Source organism: Gossypium raimondii, chromosome 2 (assembly GCF_025698545.1).
Source record: "Gossypium raimondii isolate GPD5lz chromosome 2, ASM2569854v1, whole genome shotgun sequence".
NCBI lineage: Eukaryota > Viridiplantae > Streptophyta > Magnoliopsida > Malvales > Malvaceae > Gossypium > Gossypium raimondii.
The window spans coordinates 36,590,962-36,614,053 of record NC_068566.1 but is presented as its reverse complement, the minus strand read 5'-3'; the positions used below and the strand labels follow the sequence as shown (position 1 = coordinate 36,614,053).

General features: G+C 33.0%; 1 protein-coding gene, 1 long non-coding RNA gene and 1 pseudogene across 3 annotated transcripts; 1 reads left to right on the top strand and 2 right to left on the bottom strand.

The window, feature by feature from the left end:
* Positions 1 to 978: 978 nt before the first annotated feature.
* LOC105788572 (uncharacterized) lies at positions 979 to 1,866 on the bottom strand. Its single transcript, XR_008190872.1, has 4 exons — positions 1,776 to 1,866; positions 1,518 to 1,660; positions 1,264 to 1,336; positions 979 to 1,155 (listed from the first exon to the last, which is right to left on the bottom strand). It is a non-coding gene; the product is annotated as an uncharacterized LOC105788572 (long non-coding RNA).
* Positions 1,867 to 4,732: 2,866 nt separating this feature from the next.
* On the top strand, positions 4,733 to 13,445 carry LOC105789656 (F-box/kelch-repeat protein SKIP6-like; annotated as a pseudogene).
* A 5,200-nt stretch (positions 13,446 to 18,645) lies between these two features.
* Positions 18,646 to 22,266, bottom strand: LOC105788567 (uncharacterized). 2 transcript variants are annotated; one of them, XM_012615513.2, is made up of 8 exons: positions 21,796 to 22,265; positions 21,439 to 21,578; positions 21,140 to 21,239; positions 20,941 to 21,039; positions 20,144 to 20,491; positions 19,578 to 19,670; positions 19,282 to 19,488; positions 18,646 to 18,969 (listed from the first exon to the last, which is right to left on the bottom strand). In XM_012615513.2, the coding sequence occupies exons 1-8, from the start codon at positions 22,108 to 22,110 to the stop codon at positions 18,706 to 18,708; spliced, it is 1,566 nt and encodes a 521-aa protein (XP_012470967.1). In that variant the 5' UTR covers positions 22,111 to 22,265; the 3' UTR covers positions 18,646 to 18,705. The 2 variants fall into 2 exon arrangements, with proteins under 2 accessions (XP_012470967.1, XP_052483349.1); XM_052627389.1 differs by lacking the exon at positions 20,941 to 21,039 and having other exon boundaries at positions 21,796 to 22,266.
* Positions 22,267 to 23,092: the final 826 nt, after the last annotated feature.

Here is a 23,092-nt window from a genome sequence, read left to right as displayed (position 1 = left end):
GTGAGCTTCATCACACTTTATATGAGGAAAGTTTGATGGTAGTTATAACAACGTTAAATGTCCAATTAAGCAACACTAATGGTAATCATAACCACGCTAAATGTCCAATTAAGGCACACTAATGGTAGTTATAAGAGAGAGCTATCGTTATATCAGTCAGCTTGGCACTTGAAAATGAGAGCTCTTGCTTAACCTGCTCTATCTTCTGCGACTAATGTAATAGAGTTACAACAATGCATACACAAACAAAATCAGTATGGCGGCCTTCAGCTTCATCAATACACTAAATACGCCTAGGTGATCAAGATTGAGGGCTATACTTAAGATGTTAATCATAGAAGCTGATTAACTGCAATGGAAGAAAAAAAAACAAACGAGCAAGAATTGTCAGCTCTTTAAGTCAACTTAATGAAGGAAAAGATCAGGCAAGAAAATGATCCATTACCAGTAATGGATTGTTAGCTTTAAAATATTAGTTGTCCACCATAACCTCTTTTCCATCGGACCTGTCAAAATGTGATGAACAAAATTTATCATTGACAATATGAAATTCAAGAAAGTGCAGCATTAATTTGAGAATTCTCAAAGACTCCAACAACAGAATCACATCTAAGATCAGCAAGCTAAAAACTTGAGCATTCTAGCGGTTCATGTCTTAAAATTACTAGCTATGTTAAGGGCTACGAGTGATAGCATTATCAATTTCTCCTAAATAAAATTATAGGGAGTGAAACAAAAAGTTATTTAAAGGTAAAAATATATTCCAAAAGCCAAAAGGAATTGTCTCAATCAGGTCATACAAACCCAATCAGCACATGGTGCTTATGAAGTGTAGGACATTCTCCCAAATTGAGAACTAAAGATAAATCGGAACTAAAGATAAACCATGATGCATTTTATTTTCCCATTTTTGATATAACAATGTCTACGAGAAATATTTTCCTATAAAAGAATAAAAAAATAAACAAAAAACTTGCCTTCATTGTTGCCTGCAGAGCAGCACGTATCGCATCTCGCTCAGCTTGCCTAACAATGACTGAAGTTCTTGTAGATTTCCTTATAATTACACAGAAAAGAGGCAAAAGGGCCATGAGTTTCATGATGCATACCAAGAACTGGAAACCACTCTCAGTTAATCTTGGAGTTTCTTTATCTCTGTAAAAATAGACATAAATACATCATGACACCAATCGTGAGATATAGAACCCTCAATATCTATTGCATAAAAGAAATGAAGCTAAAGTTCATGGCAGGATATAACACCTCTGACGCAAAAGACCACGCTGAAAAATTTACATCATGGAAGAGCTGAAGCTCGTTGATTTTTCAGCTTGTCCTGAACTTATAAGTTGCGAGAAGAAACACCGCTAACAAAGTGAAGTAAGAAGCGCTCAAACATTAAAACTAAATAGTTGAGCAAATTCAAAACTAATTGCATAATTCCGCATCACATACACTACCATTAACAACATAAATTATGCCAATGAATCGATGAAAAAAATAGGTGAAAGTCACACCTCCCATTGCTCATGTGCATAGGCATCGAGCTCCTCTGAGGTTGGAAGCCTTGCAGTAACACTTTGAGGCATCAGTTCTCTTGGCAAAATCCCATTGCAACTATCTCAACTATCTCAACAACTCGTTGAGTAGTAACATCTTCCTGCATTGTTTAAATATGGCAATGCACATGTTAAAATTCCAGTAGGTTATCAATTGAGCACACTGCCTAGTTATGGTTAATCAGGCAAGTCAAAAAGAACTCTACAGAAACCCACATAGTAATTATACATATATCCTTCAGATCCATTGGTGTAATCAGCAACTGCAATCATAGGAGCATTTACACAACATCCTTGCAGAAAACATTTACAAAGCTGTTAAATTTGTGAGAGTGATTAAGGAAAAAAAAAAGGTTAGCATAAATAGATTTTCTAATAAAATTTGGCATTATGGAGAAAAAAAGAAGTAAACATGTAAAGGGAAAGACTTACCATACATTCCATTTCTCCAACAGAGAATAAACCGTCATTTGTTACCTCTGAATGATAAAAACAATAGATACTTCATATTCAATACAATCTAAAACTTCAAACTCTGACATGAGTTTTACATGATATGTGTATAACTGTAAGCAATATGTTTACAACACTTACCATTGCGCTCAACCCCCAAGTATTTCAATAAGGCTCCTTCAATTTCTCCTGAACCACATATCATACATGGTGTTGTGCCACAAACCAATGACCACATAATAGAGGAAGTGAGCAATTAGAGAATGACCACAAAATGCAGGAAAAAGAAAAAAGAGAGCAAGAAAGCAACGATGGAATCAAATCTAAAATACCTTTGGGAGATGTTTTCTTCTTGAAGATCTTCAACATGAGATTAACTTCACTGGTTTATCCTTTAAAAACAAACAAAAACCCTAAGAAACCAATATCAATGTGAGCAATAGCACTTTCAGTGAGGGAGAGACCTGGGCATGAAAAAAGAGGGAGAAGGTTGGAAGGAAATGGGAAGAAGAATGAAAAAAAGAAGAAGATGCTTCAGACGTATTGCACCCTCATCTAAACCAACTCTATAAAACGAGAGAAGAAGCAGAAATCAATGGAAGGGAAAGGGAAATTACCTAATTAGCGTTTGAGGCAAAAATTAATGGAAGAAGCAGAAATTGACGAGGGCAGAGAATGGAATAGAAAAAAAGAATAGGGAAGGAATCCCTAATCAGCGTTTGAGGCAGGGAATGACTATTACAGCCAAGAGAGGTAATAGATCAGTAACCGAATATGGCCGTACTAGCATTACGGGCAACCAAACATATGAATAGGTGGGGCCCACGTAATAGGAATGTAATGACTATGCCATTACACCCAACCAAACATGCTCTAAGAGTTGTCGAGACTTGATGTGGGATGAATGTGAATTACTTCAACTATGGTGACTTTTTCTTGAATGGGTTTAAGCGTCCTTTCTTCATTTGAATTGGATTGAAAGGTAACTTTTTTTTTTAAAAATGTCTTTTGTTTTCCTCTCTTTGATTGAACTAGATGGGAAGACGACTTTTTTTCAGAACAAGAATGGTATTCGTCAATATTTTTGCAGAGATCTTCTAAGTTTCTTGTATTTGTGAATATATAGAATAACTTGAGGCGAATAGTTTCAATTACTTAAATAAATAAAAAAGGGTTCCAGTAGAATTTAATTTCTTCCGTTGAGTGTTCTACAAGAACTAAATTTTTTTTATTTAGTATTTACATGTTATTAATTTAATTAATTTAGAGATAAAATAATTATTTAATATTATTACTTAATTATTTTATTTTTAATTAATGATGATACAAAATTTTATCATTTATCTTTTAATAATTATTTATTATTTTATCCATAATAATTTCAAGTTAACATATGTTGCTTTATCATCGGTCTTACATTTCTTTATCTAAAAATATTCCCTTAAAAATTGACCACGTTTTGATTGTTGCGAATGAGTGAGTTTTGAAATTTGAATTGATTTACGGCTAATTTTACCTGCACCTTGAACTTAACTTGTGGAGTATTATGAAATTTCATTACTACCCCATGATTTGTGCTTGATATAAAGAAAAACCAATTATTTAAAAATTAATTAAATTTTCTCTAATAGGCTTGCGATTGCCAACACAGTCCATGCCCATATCAAAATTACATTTGCTAGCCCACGTGGTTAACCAAATCCCATCCACTTTTCACTTTTCACTTTTCACTTTTCACTTTTACTTCAACAAGAATTCCTTCTTCGCAAAGTAATTAAAACAAATCCAGCCTTCACACTTTTAGAGTGTGGTCGGTTGGGTGAACGAAGAAAATGAAAAAGTGAAAAAATTGAGTGGAAAGATTATCATTATTTATGCATTTCAAATTGAAATGATGAGGAGAGAGAAATTTAGAGGGAAGTGTATGTTAATTTAGAATTATTTTTTTTAGAAGTTTTTTTTCTTCCTTTTCATTTTTTTCCATTTTTCTATATTTTCTATCAAGCACACTTATGGTGAGAAATTATATTTTCCATCTTTTTGTTTTATCACCCTTCAATTTTCCATCTTTCCAATTTTCTTTCCACCCTATCAAGCAAAACCTTAATCTGAATAGGAATTTATATTTTTTTTACAAGAACAAAGTAAATAATATAAGATGGACTTTTTTTAAAATTTTATGCATGGTAATTGATATATACTTCAACTTGAATTCATCTTCAAGTCACTATAAATATCATCCTGATGCCATCAATTTTGCATACCTAGAGAACATCAAGTGCCAATCCTTTGTAGATAAGCTCTTTATTTCTTGTCGCATGGCCTTTTCTTTTTAATTTTGAATTTGGTGCTTTTTTAAGGTTCATCATGGTGTATTTCAAAGACCACAAGTTGTATCTCCATCTATAGTTAACCATCAAAGTCGAAGGTGTATTATCAGAAAGGGAAACTAAGTGGACTTCAAGACTTTTGGAGACTTCAACTATATAGACTTTGTCAATGGTTGAGGCATATGATGTTGTGTATGCAACCTTGTACACCATATATTATTTAAGCATTTCGCAAGACTTGGTGTTCTTCAACTGACACTCTCTATTTCTAGCAGCAAAGCTTCTATCTCACTATGGGATCTAAGTTGGGCAGCATCTATGATGACCAAGGTGGATTAGTTACAAATTGCAACATCAACATGGAGAATAATGAAGTAGGCAATATCTGTGATGACCAAGGTGGATTTATCACAAACTTTGCAACATCAACTTGATGGGAGGAAGATTAGTTTCAAACTTTGCAAAACCAACATGGAGAGAGATAGATCACTTCCAAACTTTGAAATGCCAACATGGCGAAGGGAAGATCAATTCAGAACTCTACAACACCAACATGACAAGGGAAGGACCAATTCCGAACTCTGTAATACCAACATGGCGAAGGAAGGATCAACTTCGAACTCTGCAACACCACCATGGAGAAAGATAGAATTTGTAATGTCCCATGTAGAACCATTCTGAACTTTGCAACCTCAACATGGCGGGCAATAGAACATATGGCGCCCATAGAAAATAGTCTTAAACTTTTCAGCTTCAATGTGACGAGAAGTAGAGCATGTTCCAAGGAAAGCCCATCTTAGACTTAGAAGCAATAAGATGTTGAATGATTGCCCGTGTAGTCCAAGGATGATCTTTCCCAAACTTGGAAGCATCGAGGTGATGAAGATAGCTTATTTGCACTAAAGATGATTAGTTTAGATTTTAATGGGCCAAGGTGGTGACAATAAGCTCATGCACTCAAAAGATGACCCATCCTATACTTAGAGGCTTCAAGATGGTGAAGGATGCATATCAAGAAAGATCTAATCCAATCTTAAAGGCATCAACATGGAGAAAGATAGCTCATTCACACTAAAAATGATCCATGTAACACCTCCACCTAACATGTTCACCGAATCCGGGTGCGGGCATCACAGCAGAACCGGGTTATCTTTCATACTAAAATCTCACTAAGATAAAAATAAATGATATTACCTATTTACAAATTAAACTTACATCAAAGACATAAATTTCCAAATAAAGTTTGTTGTTCCAACTATAGACTCTATGGGATTTAAGCATTCACAATAAATATTCGCCCCCTTGGCGAAGTTCCTAAAGGTTCCCCCTTCCTATGCGCATGACTTTATCCTAATGAAAATTACTTGATTCTCCTCGATCTGGCTTACTCCCTGTAATGCCCCAAAAATTACTATAGTAAGAAAGTAGGTATCCTTGATATAGGAAAATAAGGAAATAAAGTGACAAAAAGAGAAATTTTGAGTTATGGAAACATTGGGAAGTATATTATGATATATTAATTCAAGAAAGGATTAAATCACAAAAGTGAGAAAAGTTTTGTTGATTAAGAGTAAATACTAAAAATTTGAGGGGGTTAAAGTGTAAATATGAAAAATTTGAAGGACCAATAGTGTAAATATTTTAAGGGTGGAATAATCTAGGAACTAAGGGAAATGGATGATTTAGGACCAAATTGAAAAGGTGAAGAATTTTGAGGGACTAAATCATAATTTTTCCAAATTAAGTGATGATTCAAGGATGGAATTTTAAAAGATTACAAAGGGAAAAATGGTCAATTGGAAGAGAGAGAAATCTAGAAAGTAATGATGATGTTGATGATATTTTAATTAGATAAATATTATTTTATTAATATTTTACTAATATTTAATGAGATATTTTATTATTTTATTATTATTTATTTAATATTTAAGGAAGAAAATACGAGGAATTTCTATCATCTTTCCATGCATTTCACGTTAGAAGAGAAGAGAAGAAAGAAAGTTTTGCTTTCTTTACAATTTGGTCATTCCACAAAAAATTTACCATTTTCACCTAGAAATCAAAAGAATTTCCATAGCCATCAAGAGAGAAAGATAATAAGAAGACTATGGGGAGCTAGAATATCAAGTTAGATTCAAGAAATAGAAGCTGGAGGAGAGAGAAAATTAAGTTAAAGGTTTAAACTAATAGGACAAGGTAAGAACATCAAGATTTTAATATATTTTAAGTTTGATATTATTGAAAAGCATAGAAATGATGTTATAGTAGAGTTTTATTAAATAAGGTCTTATGTTCTTGATATATTAGTGAAGGAAATAAGTGAAAGTGATGAGAAATATTATAGAGAAAGGGAATAAGGGAGTTATAAACTTAGTAATCAACATCTTGCACTAAAACAATTTTGAACAGCAGCAGTAGGTTAACTTTGAAAAATCACCATAAATTTTGGAGATTGAATTAGAGGATTAAAAAATATGGAATTAAATATTATTGAGTCTAGTTTTTATAGAAGAAACGGTGTAAGTAATTGAATTGTAAATCATGAGATATAATAAATTTTGTGAGACAAGGTCAGAATGATTTATGGTTCCACTATTCTGATTTTGGAAAATCATAAAAATTGAATAAAAATAATTAGAGACTTAAATTTATATGTTTAAAATAAATAATGAGTCTATTTTAATAGAAACAAACGATAACATCATACAAATTCTGTACAAAGAGATAATCAATTTTTAGTGAAGAGGGTCGGAACTATCAAATAGTGAAACAGGGTAACTTTAAAGAATAAAATGAACTTATTGGCTAAACAAAAATTCTGAAAATTTTATGGTAAGAATATATGTGAGTCTAGTTTTAGATAAAAAATTTTATCTCAATTTGGAGTTCTATATATTAATTTATAATTAATTTAGTGACTATGACTCAAGTGAATGGCTTGTTATGAGTAAACAAGTAAATAGTGGTATTATGTATATATCAAGGATGTGGAATGGAGTGGAGGAGGAAAATATATGTTAATATTTAGCTAATATGAGTTTATTTTAAAATAGCTAATTTACATGTTTTAGGTTCAGGGACTAAATTGAATAAAAGTAAAATTTTAAGGGTAATTTTGTAAAATGTCAAAATGACCAAATTGCATTAAATGAATTTTTTATTATTTAAATTAATAAATTGAATGAAATATTAATTAAGATCAAGATTGGGTGGAAATTGAGGAAAATAGAAAATTACCAAAATGTCTCGAATTATGGTATTTACGCAATTTAGCTTTGGTAAGTTCGTATGAACTATATTCTCGTATAATTTAATTAAAGTGTATGTTATTTGGTGATGAATATTATATAAATATGTGTTTTATTATTGGAATTGAATTATTATTGATAATATGTATAATTATTAGATGCATTGAAATGACTATCGAAAACTCAATTGGGTTGGAAGCTTGTCAGAGATATATCACATTATCCATTGATTCTATCGATAATTTTGGATGATTTGATTCTGGTTATAATGGCATGTATAAATTAAATTGGCTAACTTTAGCTCATTAATGTTTTGATTTTTATTGGTTATAAGTATGAATGCTTGATGAAATGAAATGTCCGTAAATTAATTTGTAAACTCCGGTAATACTCTATAACTCTATTTTGGCGATGGATACGGGTTAGGGGTGTTACACTCCCTTTCTTAAGTCCTTCATTTCGTCATTCCTGCAAAGCACATGCCACACTTTGGTAAGTTCAAATGAACTTAGTGAGTTCCTATATTACTTGAAATTAGACCACGGCCTTCAAGGGTTTAAATAGAAAGAAACTAAATACAGGTAAACTCCCTATTATTTATGAGATTTCTTCCAATCCAATCCAACCTTTTCTAATTTATTTCAGAATTATTCCATCGGTGGATAGTTCGTTGAGCTATTATCATCCAGTCATTATATCAATCTTACTTGACAGCCCCTTTGAATGTATCGCCATCTCCGTAGACTTTATCATTTTCTTTTACTTATATCCAAGTGGTTTAATTCCTATCATCATCATGCTCTATTCGAATAGTCCATGGCAGACTCTGACCATTATCCTAGTCTCGATGGGCTCACTTTCACCCCATCCTTTGGGATACCTAAAAGGTTTCTTGCCACTTTGGTGGATTAAGTCTCACTCGCAACAATTAGTGGTTGGATTACTTCTTTGTAATCCACCTTGTCTTCAATGTGGGTATCTTCTTCCCACTATTATGCCCTATTAATGTGGCCTTCCGGCCTACCTTCCCCAAGACTTTTGGTGAGTATTCCCAACCTCTTTAGTCCATGATGGACTCTTTCCTTATCTTAATCCCATGTGATTGGCTCACCTTCCATCCTTTGGTATAACTATCAAGGTCCTAAGTCACCCTGGCAGACTAAATATTGCTTAAATTAAATAAAGGTCTGATTACTTCTTCGTAATTCACTTCAGTCAAATGACCTTACCCTTAAGTGTAACACGCCCTTTTCTATAGACCACTATGGCCTACAGTGTTCATCCCAGTGTCACTAAATGGTCGTCTGAGTTCACAATTTCTCTTTCATTTAGCGTCCCCACCTATCTAGCCATCTGGTTGATACTTCCTCAAAAGTTTCCTCCGTAAAGAGGAATAGTCTTAACAAGCATATCTATCATTTGACGTATCCTTCTTTGTTGATGGGATCTAGCACATCCCTTATTTCCTTATGGACTAATCATCGTATATATCACAAGCCATTAGCCTATAGGGTTTCTCAGAGCACCCTCGGTGTTCATTAATGACAAATCATTATCTTCAACCTTTGGTTAAGCTATTTCCCGTTCGTTTGTACATTAGGTACCACTGGTACGTCAACTTCTATAACTACTTTCTGATTAATATCCTTATGCCCCACTAGGTTACACAACTACTATTCCCGCAATCATTTCTCATTTCCATTACATTCTCATTCATTGGTGGATTCCTTCGACCCTCTACTCGACTGTTGCAAATCCATACTTCCATTTTTCTACCAATCTTTTTTCCTTGTTTGTGGGTTGTCCCACAATTTTTGTTTTGATTTTCTACCCATGTTTATCGTCTCAATAGACTCTCTCTAAGTTGTCATAGTTGAACTATGGATTTTCATAGTACACCTCATGTTTAATGTCCTGGGGGACTCAATTAGTTTCCATAGTCTAACTATAATCCTTCACTTCAAAATTCTTATGTTTAACGTCTCGTCGGACTATACTGATTGTCGTATACCAGCTATGGTCTTACACCTCAAATTTCCCATGTTTACTATCCCAACAAACTATTAGGATGTCATAGCGTCTTTCAACTATGGTCTTCGTCTTGTTTACCATGATGCCACAACGTCTTTTAGTCATGGTCTTAGTCTTGTTTACCATGATGCCATAGCATCTTTCAGTCATGGTCGTACTCATTTATATCATGATGTCATAGCATCTTTTAGCTATGGTCTTACTCATATTTATCATGATGGCATAGCATCTTTCAACTATAGTCTTACTCTTTTTTTAAGCGTATAGCCTCCGATTAGACTCATGGCCTACCCATGATCTTTACTCTTCCCATTGTGTTCCATCCATTGCTCCATTCACCGTCCTATACCTTGATGCTCGAACATCGCAGTGTCCCCTCCGTAAGGCCTGGAGCTTTGCTCATCATAGGTTTACACAACAACACTGTATGGTGGTATCTAACAAAATTAGCCTTTTTTTTTCCAAATCCTAACTTTTTCTAATCCCTTTGGTAATTACCTTGCATATCATGCCTACCCAACTAGAATGGTGGATACAAAATAACTCATGCAATCATGCAACATATTTTAGCAATTCAGGGTTTGAATATAGAAATTCACCTGATGCTTCTTCGCCTTGTTCACTTAGCTTTTCCAAATGTTGGAGCTTCAATTCTCCTAGCAGCGAATCATAACAACCAATTCATGAGTTAAACTCAGAAATCCCAGTTTTAAACTTCATTTTCCAAAAACATGCAGAACCCTTAAAATGGTTCTAAAAACCTTTAACTTTGTTTTTTAAATCTTATTAACCATAAATGACGTAGAACCTTACCAGCTTACTGAATTCTCTATTTTTCTTACTAAAATCCCATAATCATTACTACATGTAGAGCTTTCTTTAACCTCTACTTCCTTAGAACAACCCCAGGAAGAAAATGAAGAAGAAAAAAAGTAGATGTAGAAAAAAAGTAGAACAACTATTTATAGCTCTTCCTGCACGATCTTCAACTATGTACAATTCACTCATTCAAAATCATTTTTCCCTACTAAGAAACCGACTGGTTCTAATCCAACCAAACTAGATTTGAAGCTCAACTATGCTCAAACTAGCCTCGATATTTCTCAAAATTTCTAATAAAGACTGCCAGCTTACGATCACTTTTACTTTAACCCCTAAAGTTTCCCAATTTTTGAGTTTCAAGAGAAATCGAGTGTGACAATCCATCTAAATTTTAAGACTTTTAGAAGCAAAAGATAACTCATTCATTGTTTGAGGCAACTAAAGAAGATTCACCCCAAATTTTGCAACATTCAATACTTGAGAAAGTGAAAGTTTGTCCTCATTTGATGCTTTTAGATGGTGAAGAAATTTTCTCAACTTACCGATGAATGATGTTTGTTTTGATGAAGTTTGCCACAATTTATTTCTTCACTTCTTAATAAGCTACCACCTCTACCCACTTTAAAAAGTAATTTGTACCAGCAAGTATATGCATGTGTCCCATTGAACTTTTCGATAATGGCCCCATTAGCTAAGATGTGATTGTTAGATGTAATGGATTACATTGTCGAACCATTCCAAAAGTTCCTTTGCATAGTTGACATATAGAAACAATTATAGCTTCTTTACTTCATAACGTGAAAGGAGTTGGTTGATGACCAACAATGTGTCGGGGTCTAGTGCCCTTAGTGTAGTGATTATGTTCATATACTTGTAATTTTTTAAACAAATTGGTTTAATAAAAACTCCATCATTATCATTAATATCTTTTGTACATTGTCCTCAACGATTTTCACATGCAAAGTAAAATGAAAGCTAATATTGACTCACTGATTATCTAAACGTGTAACTAATATTAAAAGGTATTACATGGTTGGATCATAATGCGAGAAGATAGCTTAAATTAGTAGATAATCTAAATGTGTCCTTAGTCTAATCGTAATTAAGCAAATCAATTAAAAGACCAATAAGTCATCTATCAAGTCTAAATGGGGAGATACCTTGTCTTGAGTATTGAAGCAGATGACTCCTAAAAGATAGAGACATAGATATGATTAACTGGACTAATAGTAATCGGGCAGGACCCAGGTGACTAATTATGTGTGCGTGACTCGTATACTTTGATGCATTGATAGTCTGTGTTCAATTGGTAGTAAAGTCGAAAGCTAATATATTGGGTATATGACTTCTACATGACATAGCTTCACTTGAATAATGGATTCCATAGCCCTTTAAAGGGTAAACATTATCCTTTCATCGGTATTACATGATAGATGGAAAGTAACGTGGCCACGGGTCATTTGTCTTAAAGATAAATGATTTAATTACTATTTTTTCGTAATTGACTTTTCATAAGGAAGATGTAATAGTTACCATGAGATAAAGTAGAATCATATTTGGAGAACGAATTTATTCCAAAGAAATTAAGGATATCTTATGAAGGTAACACACATATGACAAGGTCCTTGGATGAGCGCTTAGTAAAATAACTTTCTTAATGCTATATAATAGGGAGAGCTCAGTCATGATACTTTAGTGGAATGACTTCATGACTAAATAATATTGTAATTAATAGACGAAGAGTCAGAATTTAATTACAAATTATTTAAGCGCTAATTATATATGTCCGATCAATCTTTCCGCTAGCATGGTGTAACCTTGATGGTTAGCATTTAATTAATAAAATGAAAAATGTGAAACAACGAATTAGAAAAATAAATCACATGTATCAATATCCGCAGTGAATGCATTTTCTCATCAAGAACAAAAAAATTACTCTGAAATCAATTTAAATATTTGAATTATTATTTAATATGAAATTAAATAATGAGTTAAATATAAAATTGGTACTCAAACTTATCCGTTTCTCCCAAATTGGTACTTATGGTTTTTTTTTTGTCCCAGATTGGTACCCAAACTTTTTTTTCATCCACTATATTGGTACCTAAAACTAACAACATTAATTTTCTTGTTGACGTGGCAGTGTTGGCCAATAGCACGCCACCATGTGGCATCCTCTTATACCTCATTTTTTTTTATTTTCTCTCATTCTCTTTCCTTTTTCTTTTCTTTTCTTTTCTTATTTTTCTTTTTCTTTTTCTAGGCCTGCTTCTACACTTTATTTTCCCTCACTTTCTCACCATCCAATCACCACTAAAATTTCTTCTTTCTTTCTTCTGTCAAATTCTACACTTCATCTTTCTTTTTTCTTTCTTCTGTCAATTTTTTGCGAGTTCGTCGCTACCAGAGCCATTAAAATTTACATCATCGGGGTTGTGTGGTTGATAATTGGGCTCGATCAAATAACTAGGCTGAAGTTCATGACCCCAAAATGGGGAAATAGAACTCCGTTCCAAGCCCAATCCAAATCTAGGACAAATGGATGCATGCGAGCATTGTTATTGATGGAAAAGTTTACACGGTGGCTGATAGAAACGGGGTCTACTATGAAGTTAAAAGTTAGAATTGGGAAACAGTTAACAGTGATTTGAATAATGGGCGGCAAGGAAGAGCTTGCATGATTAATGGGGTTTTGTTTTACTATGATTGTTTGGGGAATATAATGAGGTATGATGTGAAGGAAGGGACTTGGAAGGAATTGAAAGGGTTGGAAAAAGGGTTGTCGAGGTTTCAATGCGGTGCTACAATAGGGAATTTAGGAGGGAAGTTGATGGTGGTTTGGGAATAAAAGAATGGAGGTGGGAAAGAAACATAAATTCGATGAGCTTACGGTGAAGACAAATGAAGTTGAGGAGTTATGGGGGAATATTAAGTGGTCTGATGTTGTTCTTTTGGTTCCCAAAGAAGCTTCCATTGTTCATTGCTTGGCAGTTGCTTTGTGAAATTTAATGGAAAGGCTTGGTTGGTAAAGTTTTTTTCTTTGAATCCTTCTAATTTCGTACTTTATTGTTAACATCTTGAATTTTCATCTTTATGTGAAAAACAATGATCTTTACTTAGTTGTTAAGCCTTAACAAACTCCCATGTTAGACACAAATTGGGACATTAAGAACCTCCTTCAATTCTTGATGATGATGCTATCATATAAAAATTTGTCTCTTACATTGGTCATTTTTAACTGATTTTGTATATTATTGGCATATGATTGACATACATGTGGTAGTTAAAGAAAATTAAGTGTCAGAGCAACATAGCTTAAGGGCTTAGGCTATTTTACAATTATAGGTTTGATTTTTTACGTTTCTTTTGGGGGTTTTTGACTGAAGAAAGAATGAAGAAAGATGAAATGTAGAATTTGAAAGAAGAAATTTGGTAGTGATTGGATGGTGAGAAAGTGAGTCAAAATTTGGGGAGGTTGACAGAAGAAAAATGAAATGTAGAAGCAAGTCCAAAAAGAAAAAGAAAAAGAAAGATATGAAAAGAAAAGAAAAATGGAAGAGAATGAGGGAAATAAAAAAGAAAAGAAAAAGAAAAATGAGGTATAAGAGGACGCCACGTGGTAGCATGTGATTGGTCAGCGCTGACACGTCAGCAAAAAATTAACTTCGTTAGTCTCAAGTACCAATATAATGGATGGAAAAAAAATTCAAGTACCAATCTGGGACAAAAAAAAACCATAAGTACCAATCTAAGAGAAGTGGACAAGTTCAGGTACCAATGTTATATTTAACCCTTAAATAATTGAAGTTCAAAGTAGGAATTAAATTAATTAAGTCATCTTGGTTTCATGAGAACAAGTTAATTAAATTGATTTGCTCATAAATTCTAATACGGTAAAGTCATCATGACTTTAAGAGGATTAGATTTTGGTTGAGAAAATAATTTAATTAACTTAATTAATTAAAAAAATAAATAATATTTTGGGCATAGGAAAATATATTTATTGGATCTGGATAAATTATATGAGTTAACTTGAAAACTAGATAACACATTTAATTGACCCAATACATGACGAGGCTCGACAAACCTAATCTAATAGCAAGGGGAGGCAAACCCTAGCCCCAGAATAGGGTTGTCGCCGCCCTTATGGTATATTCTTGGTATGAGTTGTATTTTCCTATTTAAATATCATTATTCAGTTAATACTTGTTCGATTGAAACACTTGTTATTCTCTATATAAATAGAGACTAAGGGGCTAGGTCAAAAATATACTTTATATATGTCAGAATTTGGTCAAAATATAGGAAAGATATTTTCTCAAATATAGTCTATCTTTTGACAAGAATTTATCTTTCGATTTCTAACTCTTTAAAGTTTTATATTAAAGTTTTCATCAATTTGTTGATAGAGCTCACACTCTAACAAACCGAGGTCGAGAATATAGAAGATTGAATGGTCAAAAGTTGGGAAGAATTTAGTGTGTCTTGTACAAAACACAAGTACAATCCAAATAAATAAGTTTATTATTATGAACATCACAACTTATTAATTTCGAAGGAAATTTTTTAAAATTCTTCTATGCACCATTCCTCTGTTTTGAAATCTATTTTTCCAACACTATGAATCTCCAAACATTTTGAGCTATTCGATCTTCATTTCCATTTCAATGATGAGCGCTTGATATTGTGCCACACTGTTGGAGCAATTCTGAGTGGGGTTGAATGCATAAGGTAGTACGTCTTGTTTTGAACACTTGCCCCTGCTCCTTTACTACAAGTTGCCTTGTCGAAGAACTACTTCCATGGTCTTGGGACTTTAGATTGGTTACCTTTCTGAAGGACATAGAACAATAAAAAAGCTCACTTGGTCTTCCACAAAGCACAGATTTGGACATGAGATACTTAGAAGATTCGCTCGGAATAAAATATGCCTACAAGTAATGCCTTAATTTACTCTTGGATGTGTTATTGTGCCCCACTTGGGGCTTAGCTTGTTTAATGTTTTTTTTTTTTCATTTTTTTATTTGAGCTTAGTAACTTGAGTTGGCCTTTTTAATTTTTTTTTTTATATTTAGGCTGATTGGCTTTAGTTTTTAAGTTTATTTTTCCATTATGGATTATGAAATTTGGCCCTTTAAAAAAAAAAAACCTATTCAACCTGTTTTTTTTTTATTGGTTTTTGGTTTGCAATTCAATTTAATTTGCGATTTAAATGATCCAACTTCGTTCTATAAATTGGTTTACCAGCCATTTCAATAGGTTTGTTTGGACGGTAGAATCCAGTTTAATAATCATGAGTATAGTTCATACATAGAATAAAGAGTGAATGATATCTTCTCATAGTATTCTATGAATTATGAAAATGAAACATTGTTACGAGAAGAAGTCTCTATGGGCTAGGTCGAGGCACGATTCCAAAATATTTTGCAAGCCTAGGTCCATTTTCGGGTTGGCCCAGCCTCTCCAAAAGCTCGTGTTACTATTAGGAAATTAATAAATTATTAAAAATGTATTTTTAGTTGTTATTTTACATATTTTTATAATTATATTTTAATTTTAAAATAATTTTTATTATTTAAATTGAATTCGGATCGGGCTAGACTGGCCTGAAGTGCAAAAATCCTTGTCCAAGCTCGGCCCTTCGGGTCAAACTTATCAGGTCGGGCGGGCTACCCAACCTTAGTCAGGTCTAGTCATGGGTCATTTGTCTAGGACGAATGACTAATCGTTATTGTTTGTAAGTAACGCTCATTTTCACCGCAGAAGATACAATGGTAACCATGAGATAAAATTGATTGAATTAATATATGAATTTAACCTAAGGGATTAAGGATATCCAGCGAGGGTTTAAGGATATATTATGAAGGTAATACACATATGACAAGGTTATTGAAAAAAAAACTTACTATAAGTAGCTTTTGTAATGATATACAATGGGGAGATCAATCATGATAATTTCAAGGATCGATTTATGATTAAAGAATTTTGTAATTAAGTTTCAAACTTAATTACAAAATTATTAAGTTCAATTATATTATATATCTCTTCACTAGCTCATCATAACTCTATATAGATTGGATAATAAGAACGGTTTTGAATGTATGGATGAAAACGACGAATGAGAAATAAATTGCATGTATTACCATCCACAATAGATACGTTTTCTTGAAAAGCCAAGATATGGACTTGGAAATTAATTTAATTTATTTGCGTATTATTTAATTGAATAAAAGAAATAATTAAGTGATAATTGAATTAATTAATCGTCATAGTTATATTTTACTTAGACAATTAAATTAATTCACCATATATTCTATTTTAAGTAAAATTATCATGATTTTAAAGAAATTAAAATTTAATTGTGTAAATTATTTAATTGAATTAGTTGTTTAAATTAATTAATCAGTAACAATTATTTATGAATAAAATTTTTAATAATTGAATTAAATAATTATATAAATTTTTTTTTAATATAGATAAAATTGGAGAATACAAAAAAATGCTACGACTTCTAACATCGCCAACTTTGGGGTTACGAGAGTCCTAGGAGGACTCCGCACATTTATTTATTTTTATTTTTATTTTTCGTAAATAGTCCCTAGCGTTTTATTTCCTCATATGTTTTGTTCAAAATGTAGCACCATTGAGAAAACACATGACACCCGACAAAAAAATATTAGAAAAGAGAGGAGAAAGAAAAAGAAAATAAATTGTCACAATTTGATTCGTCGAAAGTGTCTGGTGTAATTTTTAACAATGATTTATTTTGGGTAAACTATTTAGTTAATTACTCAAATTTCAGAGCATTCTTATTTTAGTCACTCAAAACGAAATTCTTACAATTTCGTTACTTAACTTTTAAGGCATTTTCATTTTAATTACTCAACCATTAAATCTCGATTAACTATACACGTCACATCATATTCACACTTTCATTTTGGTCATCCAATTTTTAGGTTGCTTTCATCTTGATCACCCACAATATGCCCTTTTCTTTTATGTATTATCGAGGTAAAAAAAAAACATTTAACAACTAGAGTAAAAAGGCAGTAGAGACTACAATCATGCTTTAAAAATTGTAAAATTGTACTTGTTTATCCATTTTCCGAATGTTCTAAATTTCTTTTCTTTTTCAATATCGAGATCTTAAATTTCAAAACATCAAAATCAATTAGATAAATTATTGAATTTTTTATCCCTTAATAGTGTCGACCAATTTGTTACTCTAATATTGAAACTAATTAAATTAATTAATTTAATCTCCTTCTAAATTTAAATTTTACTTTATGTTTCAAATTAAAATCAACTCAAATAAATCATCTTTAATAATTGTTTTAAATCCCAATTTTTTTTATCATATTATCATGAGTCTTTCAAACTAAGCTAAAAGTGAAGAAAATTCTTACAATTAATTTAATTAAATAAATTTTATCTTCATGCCAAACAAAACCCAAAACTTTTATCACTTCTTCACTTAAATGAAGAACAATCAATTAATTTAATTGATTGCAATGTTTATTCTTACTTTTAACTTAGTATGGAATATTCGAGATTATATAATAAAAAATTTTAATTTCAGAGACAATTATTAAATATAAATTAAGTTAATTTCATTAAAATAATCCAAAAACATGAAATAAATTTTAAAATTTAGTAAGAAATTAATTTAATTAATTTCAATATTACATTAACAAATCAATTAACATTATCAAGGTATAAAAAAATTCAACAATTTATTTATTTGATTTTGATGTTTTAAAATTTAAAATTTCAATATAAAGAATTTTAAAATTTTCAACAATGTGATAAATAAGACAATTTGACCATTTTTAATACATTATTTTAATTTCTACAGCTTTTTCGCTTTAATACTTGATTTTTTTGGTCGCAAAGACAAGTTACCTAGAAGTAAAATCAGGCCGCTTTTAATAAAAAAATGTGGAATAATATAGATTGTTAAGCAAGATGAAGCTGATAATAGACTGCAACTGAAGTTATTTACAGGGGGGTCAAAAGGCACATCCTTTGCTCAAGCTTTACAATAATCACCATTTAACAGTACCGAAGTCCGCATCATGTTGCAATAGTTGAGGTTTCATTTTAGTGCTTGAAAATAATATTGAAAAACTTTCGTGTGTTCTCCGTTACTTGGATATAGTCCTCATCGATGTAATAGTTTTACTAATATGGTTAGCAAGAAAGTGCAACGGAAAGAATGCGTGTGGTTCATTGAAATTTCAGTGGTTATCTACAAAAACCTGCTTAGAGCCCTGGTATAGATTCAAGATTGTATTGTTTTGGAGTTGAAGTTTCTACCTCTGGGTTTTCCTGTATTTTTGGCTTCTTAACGGCATCAGGAGTCTGTAAGTAGGTATAGGAAGTTGTCTGATTAACTGACAGGCCAGGATTGCTTATTCTGCTTGCCAGGAAGCGACGGATTAATCCCCGAAGGAAAGGGGCCATAGTATCTGGCTCATATTCTAGGTAGTACATGATCCCTCCCATGCATGCACAAAATAAGGCAACCTGCGACAGTTCGGAAGCATCAACTCAGGAATGAACATTTTAAGAAAAGACTTAATTCCGTTAATAGCATAGATGCTCAACACTCGGACAATTCACAGATTCACAGTAGCACTCAGCATGCATAAACAGTGTAAATATAATACATTATATTATTAGCCACCTAATTCATGACTTTTTGCAATAAGGATCCAAACTAAAGGTGCCTTGACCCGATATTTCTCAATAACAAAGTTGGTTATCAATTTCAAACTATGGCCACAAAGATGCTCTCATGAGAAAAAAAAAAGTTAAAGAGCCAGATTTCTAACATACCTCGGCATTTTTAACATCAGGAAGTAGCTTCCTGTTAACCAAAATATACCACAACGATTCCCCAGCTCGAGGAAGAACATATAGAGCAAGCTCACTGCGTCTAGCTTTTTTCTCCAGTAATACAGAAAGAGCTGATAAACCACCAGCGACCCAATATACCAGCTTGTGGTCTTTTGATGCAATCTTTCTATGCATGCATATAACCGCCTTGAATTGCACAAGAAAAATATTCAAGAACATATTCTTACTGATTTTAATAACAGGTAAAAGTTATTGAGAAATGAGAAACAAGCTACCTGAAAAATTCCAACAAATGCAGACAAGAAAGTTGTTGATCGAACAGAACCTTTAACAGCAAGCCAACAGGTACGAGCAGGGGTATCCAAAAACTAAAGGGACATCATAAAATTCCAAAAAAAAAAAAAGAGGATCAATTTCAAACTGAAGTTCCGTTGTCAACTACAAGAAATTCTCATTTACAAAAGGATAAAATCATCAGATTGATTATTTTGCTTTGCAAGGCATAAGTGGTTTTACTCTACTACAAGCAGATTAAAATAAAAATCCATCATCCTCAATACACCCACCCAGCATTACTAAAGTGGCATTTTACTAAACCTCGAAATTTACTAAACCAGATTGACAATTCCATTTTTCAAGAGAGTATTTAAGTGCAAAAAGGCAGACCTATGCCAATCTATTATAGCGCTCATTATGCATCTAGAGTATGATGGTCTAGTTTGCTTTTTTTCATATAAAGTATAAACAGAAGCATATGATAGGAAAGTTCAAAAGCAAAACCAACTCCAAGGCCCCTCCGGACACATGCAGAAAGGAAACCAATATGTTATACAAGACGTACCTTCTGTAGGTGCAGAACAACAAATGGCACAAACGTCAAAGAGAAGTACAGAGGAAACGTTTTCCTGAATGTAGCTGATGCAGCCTTAGCATTGTGCGATAGACAAGAATTTGTGTCGGGATGAATAATAGAACAAGGAATAATAGATGGGAACTCTTCCAACTTCACATTATTGGCCTTCCCTCGACTAGATAAGTAGGCTGAAATAGATGCAACATTCACTGGAGCACCTCTACAGTTTTCCCTTACAGCCTTGTATACAGGAGCTGCAACAGGACCAGTCTTCTGGATAAAATCTTGATATGCTTTTGGCAAGCTTTCAGGACGCATCACAAAGGCATACATAACCTGGTATAAAAATCAACTCAATAAAATGGGAGAAAGTGAAAACAAACGCAGATGATAAGAAAAGAATCAACCTAACCCTAGAAAGTGAAAAGTAGATACAAAACCACTAGAAATTACCAATCATTTGTTAACATCGGAAGCAAACACCTATTTGTAAGACAATAGCAACCATGAATACATATTAACTTTTAGAAAGAAATGTAGTCAGACGAAAATTCATTTGGAGGTCAAATTCACAATCTCATAGAAACATATTATGATTTGAAACATTTCCAGAACATCACATGTAAAAAAGTCAAGTTGTGCAGTACCTAAAATTTAGCCTAAGCTTCTCTTTGACACCTTTAGCTCACCAAACTATCATCAGTTGATGTGCATAGATAAGATGACTAATCCAAAGATATAAAGTAAGTATCTAGACACAAATATCAAGTTGAATTTTGCATTACCTGGGCACAAGCTAAAGAAAAGAGCAGAGAATCACCATGCTTCCAATGACTTCCCCAAAAGTGAAACTTATTTTTTGACTTTGCAGAATTGTAAGCACACTGAAGAGTAAAGCAAAATATTTGACTGCAAATCGGAGAACTCATATCTATTATACCAAATAGCTTTACAAATTTACTATTTAAAAGTGCATTCATGTACCTGTGCTACTCTAGCTAGAAGATACAGTGCAAGTGTACGTCTTCGGCTTGAATCATCCAAAGCCAAAATGGATAACCCCGCAATCGAACCTGCTAAAATTCTGTTCCATCACAACCTTAAACAATGTCAAAGATAAGAATATGCACTAGCATACATAAAAAGTTTTCAAATATTCAAATATTCAAATAAACATTTAACATAAACCAAAATTAGACATGCATCTCATGGGAATCAACCATTTAAAAACAAAACAAAACAAAACAAAAAAGCCAAATTAAAGCTATATATAGCAAGCATACGCGTTCACTGGTGTCTCTTTCTTTCTCAGTTTTCTTAGTAAACATCTAAGCGCATGGTATGATCCTGTGAAACCACCAAAAAGTAAACCAATGCGGCATGCTTCCTCTCTCACCATCAAATCTTTCTCGGAGACAAGTTGCTGGTGAACAAATTTAGACATTCAAACGTTAGGTTAATATCAAAATTCTGCATATTCTTACGTAATAATTCCTAGCAAAGCCATACGGTAAAACTCAAAATCACAGCAGTTCTGCAAAACTATCATCTCATCTCATTAGCCACTTTTTAAAAAAAAAAAAAAAGAGAGTTCAGTTATGTTAGCTCATAAGACTCCGTTTGATTGGTTAAAACCAAACCTTGAGATCAAGAAGCGAAGAATAAGACTGTCGTCTGGCGAGGTTGAAAGCGCGAAGAAGAATCCCGATACCTACTCTAACGCCATAAGAAAGGAGAAAGCTTTGGCAAAGATTACCAATGGCATTGGCCACGCAGGAGTCATCAGCATGGTCGCAGGGCGGGTCGTCGCCACTCGCCGCCGTCCTCTGACGCCTCTGGAGCTCCTGTATTGCTTCCCTCAATCGGTCCTCAGCCTCACGCAGCCGTCGCTCCGCCTCCACGCTGTCCGCCAACAAGCGTGCTGAGGAATTCGGGTATTCAGAGAGAGTGGGCATTTTAAATTCGAAATCGCGGTTCTTTTGATTTGCATCTGAAAGCCAAAATTGAAGAAAAGGGATGACAAGAAGGATAAAGAGATAATATTATAACACGGATAAATAATGTGTTTTCCACTCTTTTTCATTCTTTTTCTAAGTTATGAATTTGTTGCAAGTACAACGTGGAAGAAACTAGGCTAATTTAGGCATATATCCCATTTTTTTTTAATTAATTAGGGCTATGGGCTTTTAGGCAAAATAAGGTGAATAGGTAGTTTTTTTTAATTAATTAGGCATTTAGGTTAACTTTAAAATTAATTAGAGAAATAGTTTGATTTAAATGGAAAGCGGATCTAGTTGGGCTAGCTTTATGTACACGTGTTAGGAAAGCTTGTCTAGCTTGACGTGCTTTCTCTTAACGGTAAAAAAGCGACGGTTTTTTTAATGTTCTCGCGCCAGCGATAAAAAAATTTAAATATATCAACTGTAATTTTTTTTACCCTATAAATACCCCGAATTTCATTTTTTTTTATTCACATCCTTCTCTCAACTCCCTCGTTTTAAATTTTTTGATATTTTCATTAAAAAATATCATTATTTTTAATTATCTCATTTTTAATCATTGAAATCGATTTCTCACGAATGGTCGCCTCTCTAATCCGCTTCGACAATAAGCATATTTTCGCCGCTCAAGCAACAATGGTAAGACGGAAATTTAAATTTCGTTTAATTCAATAATGTTAAATTTATTTTTTTAATTTAAAATTTCCTTTTATTATGTAAAATAGGCAAATAATTGTGTTCTACAGGGCTTCATTCATAATATGGGAAAGCTTGCAATCCCTGAAATTCGTGGAGACTTGCAAGCGGCTGGATTTTTACATGCGTCTCGTATGTCCGGTGGTTACAAACTCAGTTTGGCATTAATCAACGCGTTGGTGGAAAGATGGAGGCCCGAAACGCACACTTTCCACATTCCATCCGGCGAATGTACAATCAC

Excerpts from the sequence above, each read along its gene's own strand:
- LOC105788567 (XM_012615513.2), bottom strand. The coding sequence starts at position 22,110 with ATGCCCACTCTCTCTGAATACCCGAATTCCTCAGCACGCTTGTTGGCG. Across the intron at positions 19,671-20,143 it reads TTGTTCTGCACCTACAGAAG|TTTTTGGATACCCCTGCTCG; the intron begins GTACGTCTTGTA and ends ATGTCCCTTTAG. Across the intron at positions 19,489-19,577 it reads CATTTGTTGGAATTTTTCAG|GCGGTTATATGCATGCATAG; the intron begins GTAGCTTGTTTC and ends GTGCAATTCAAG.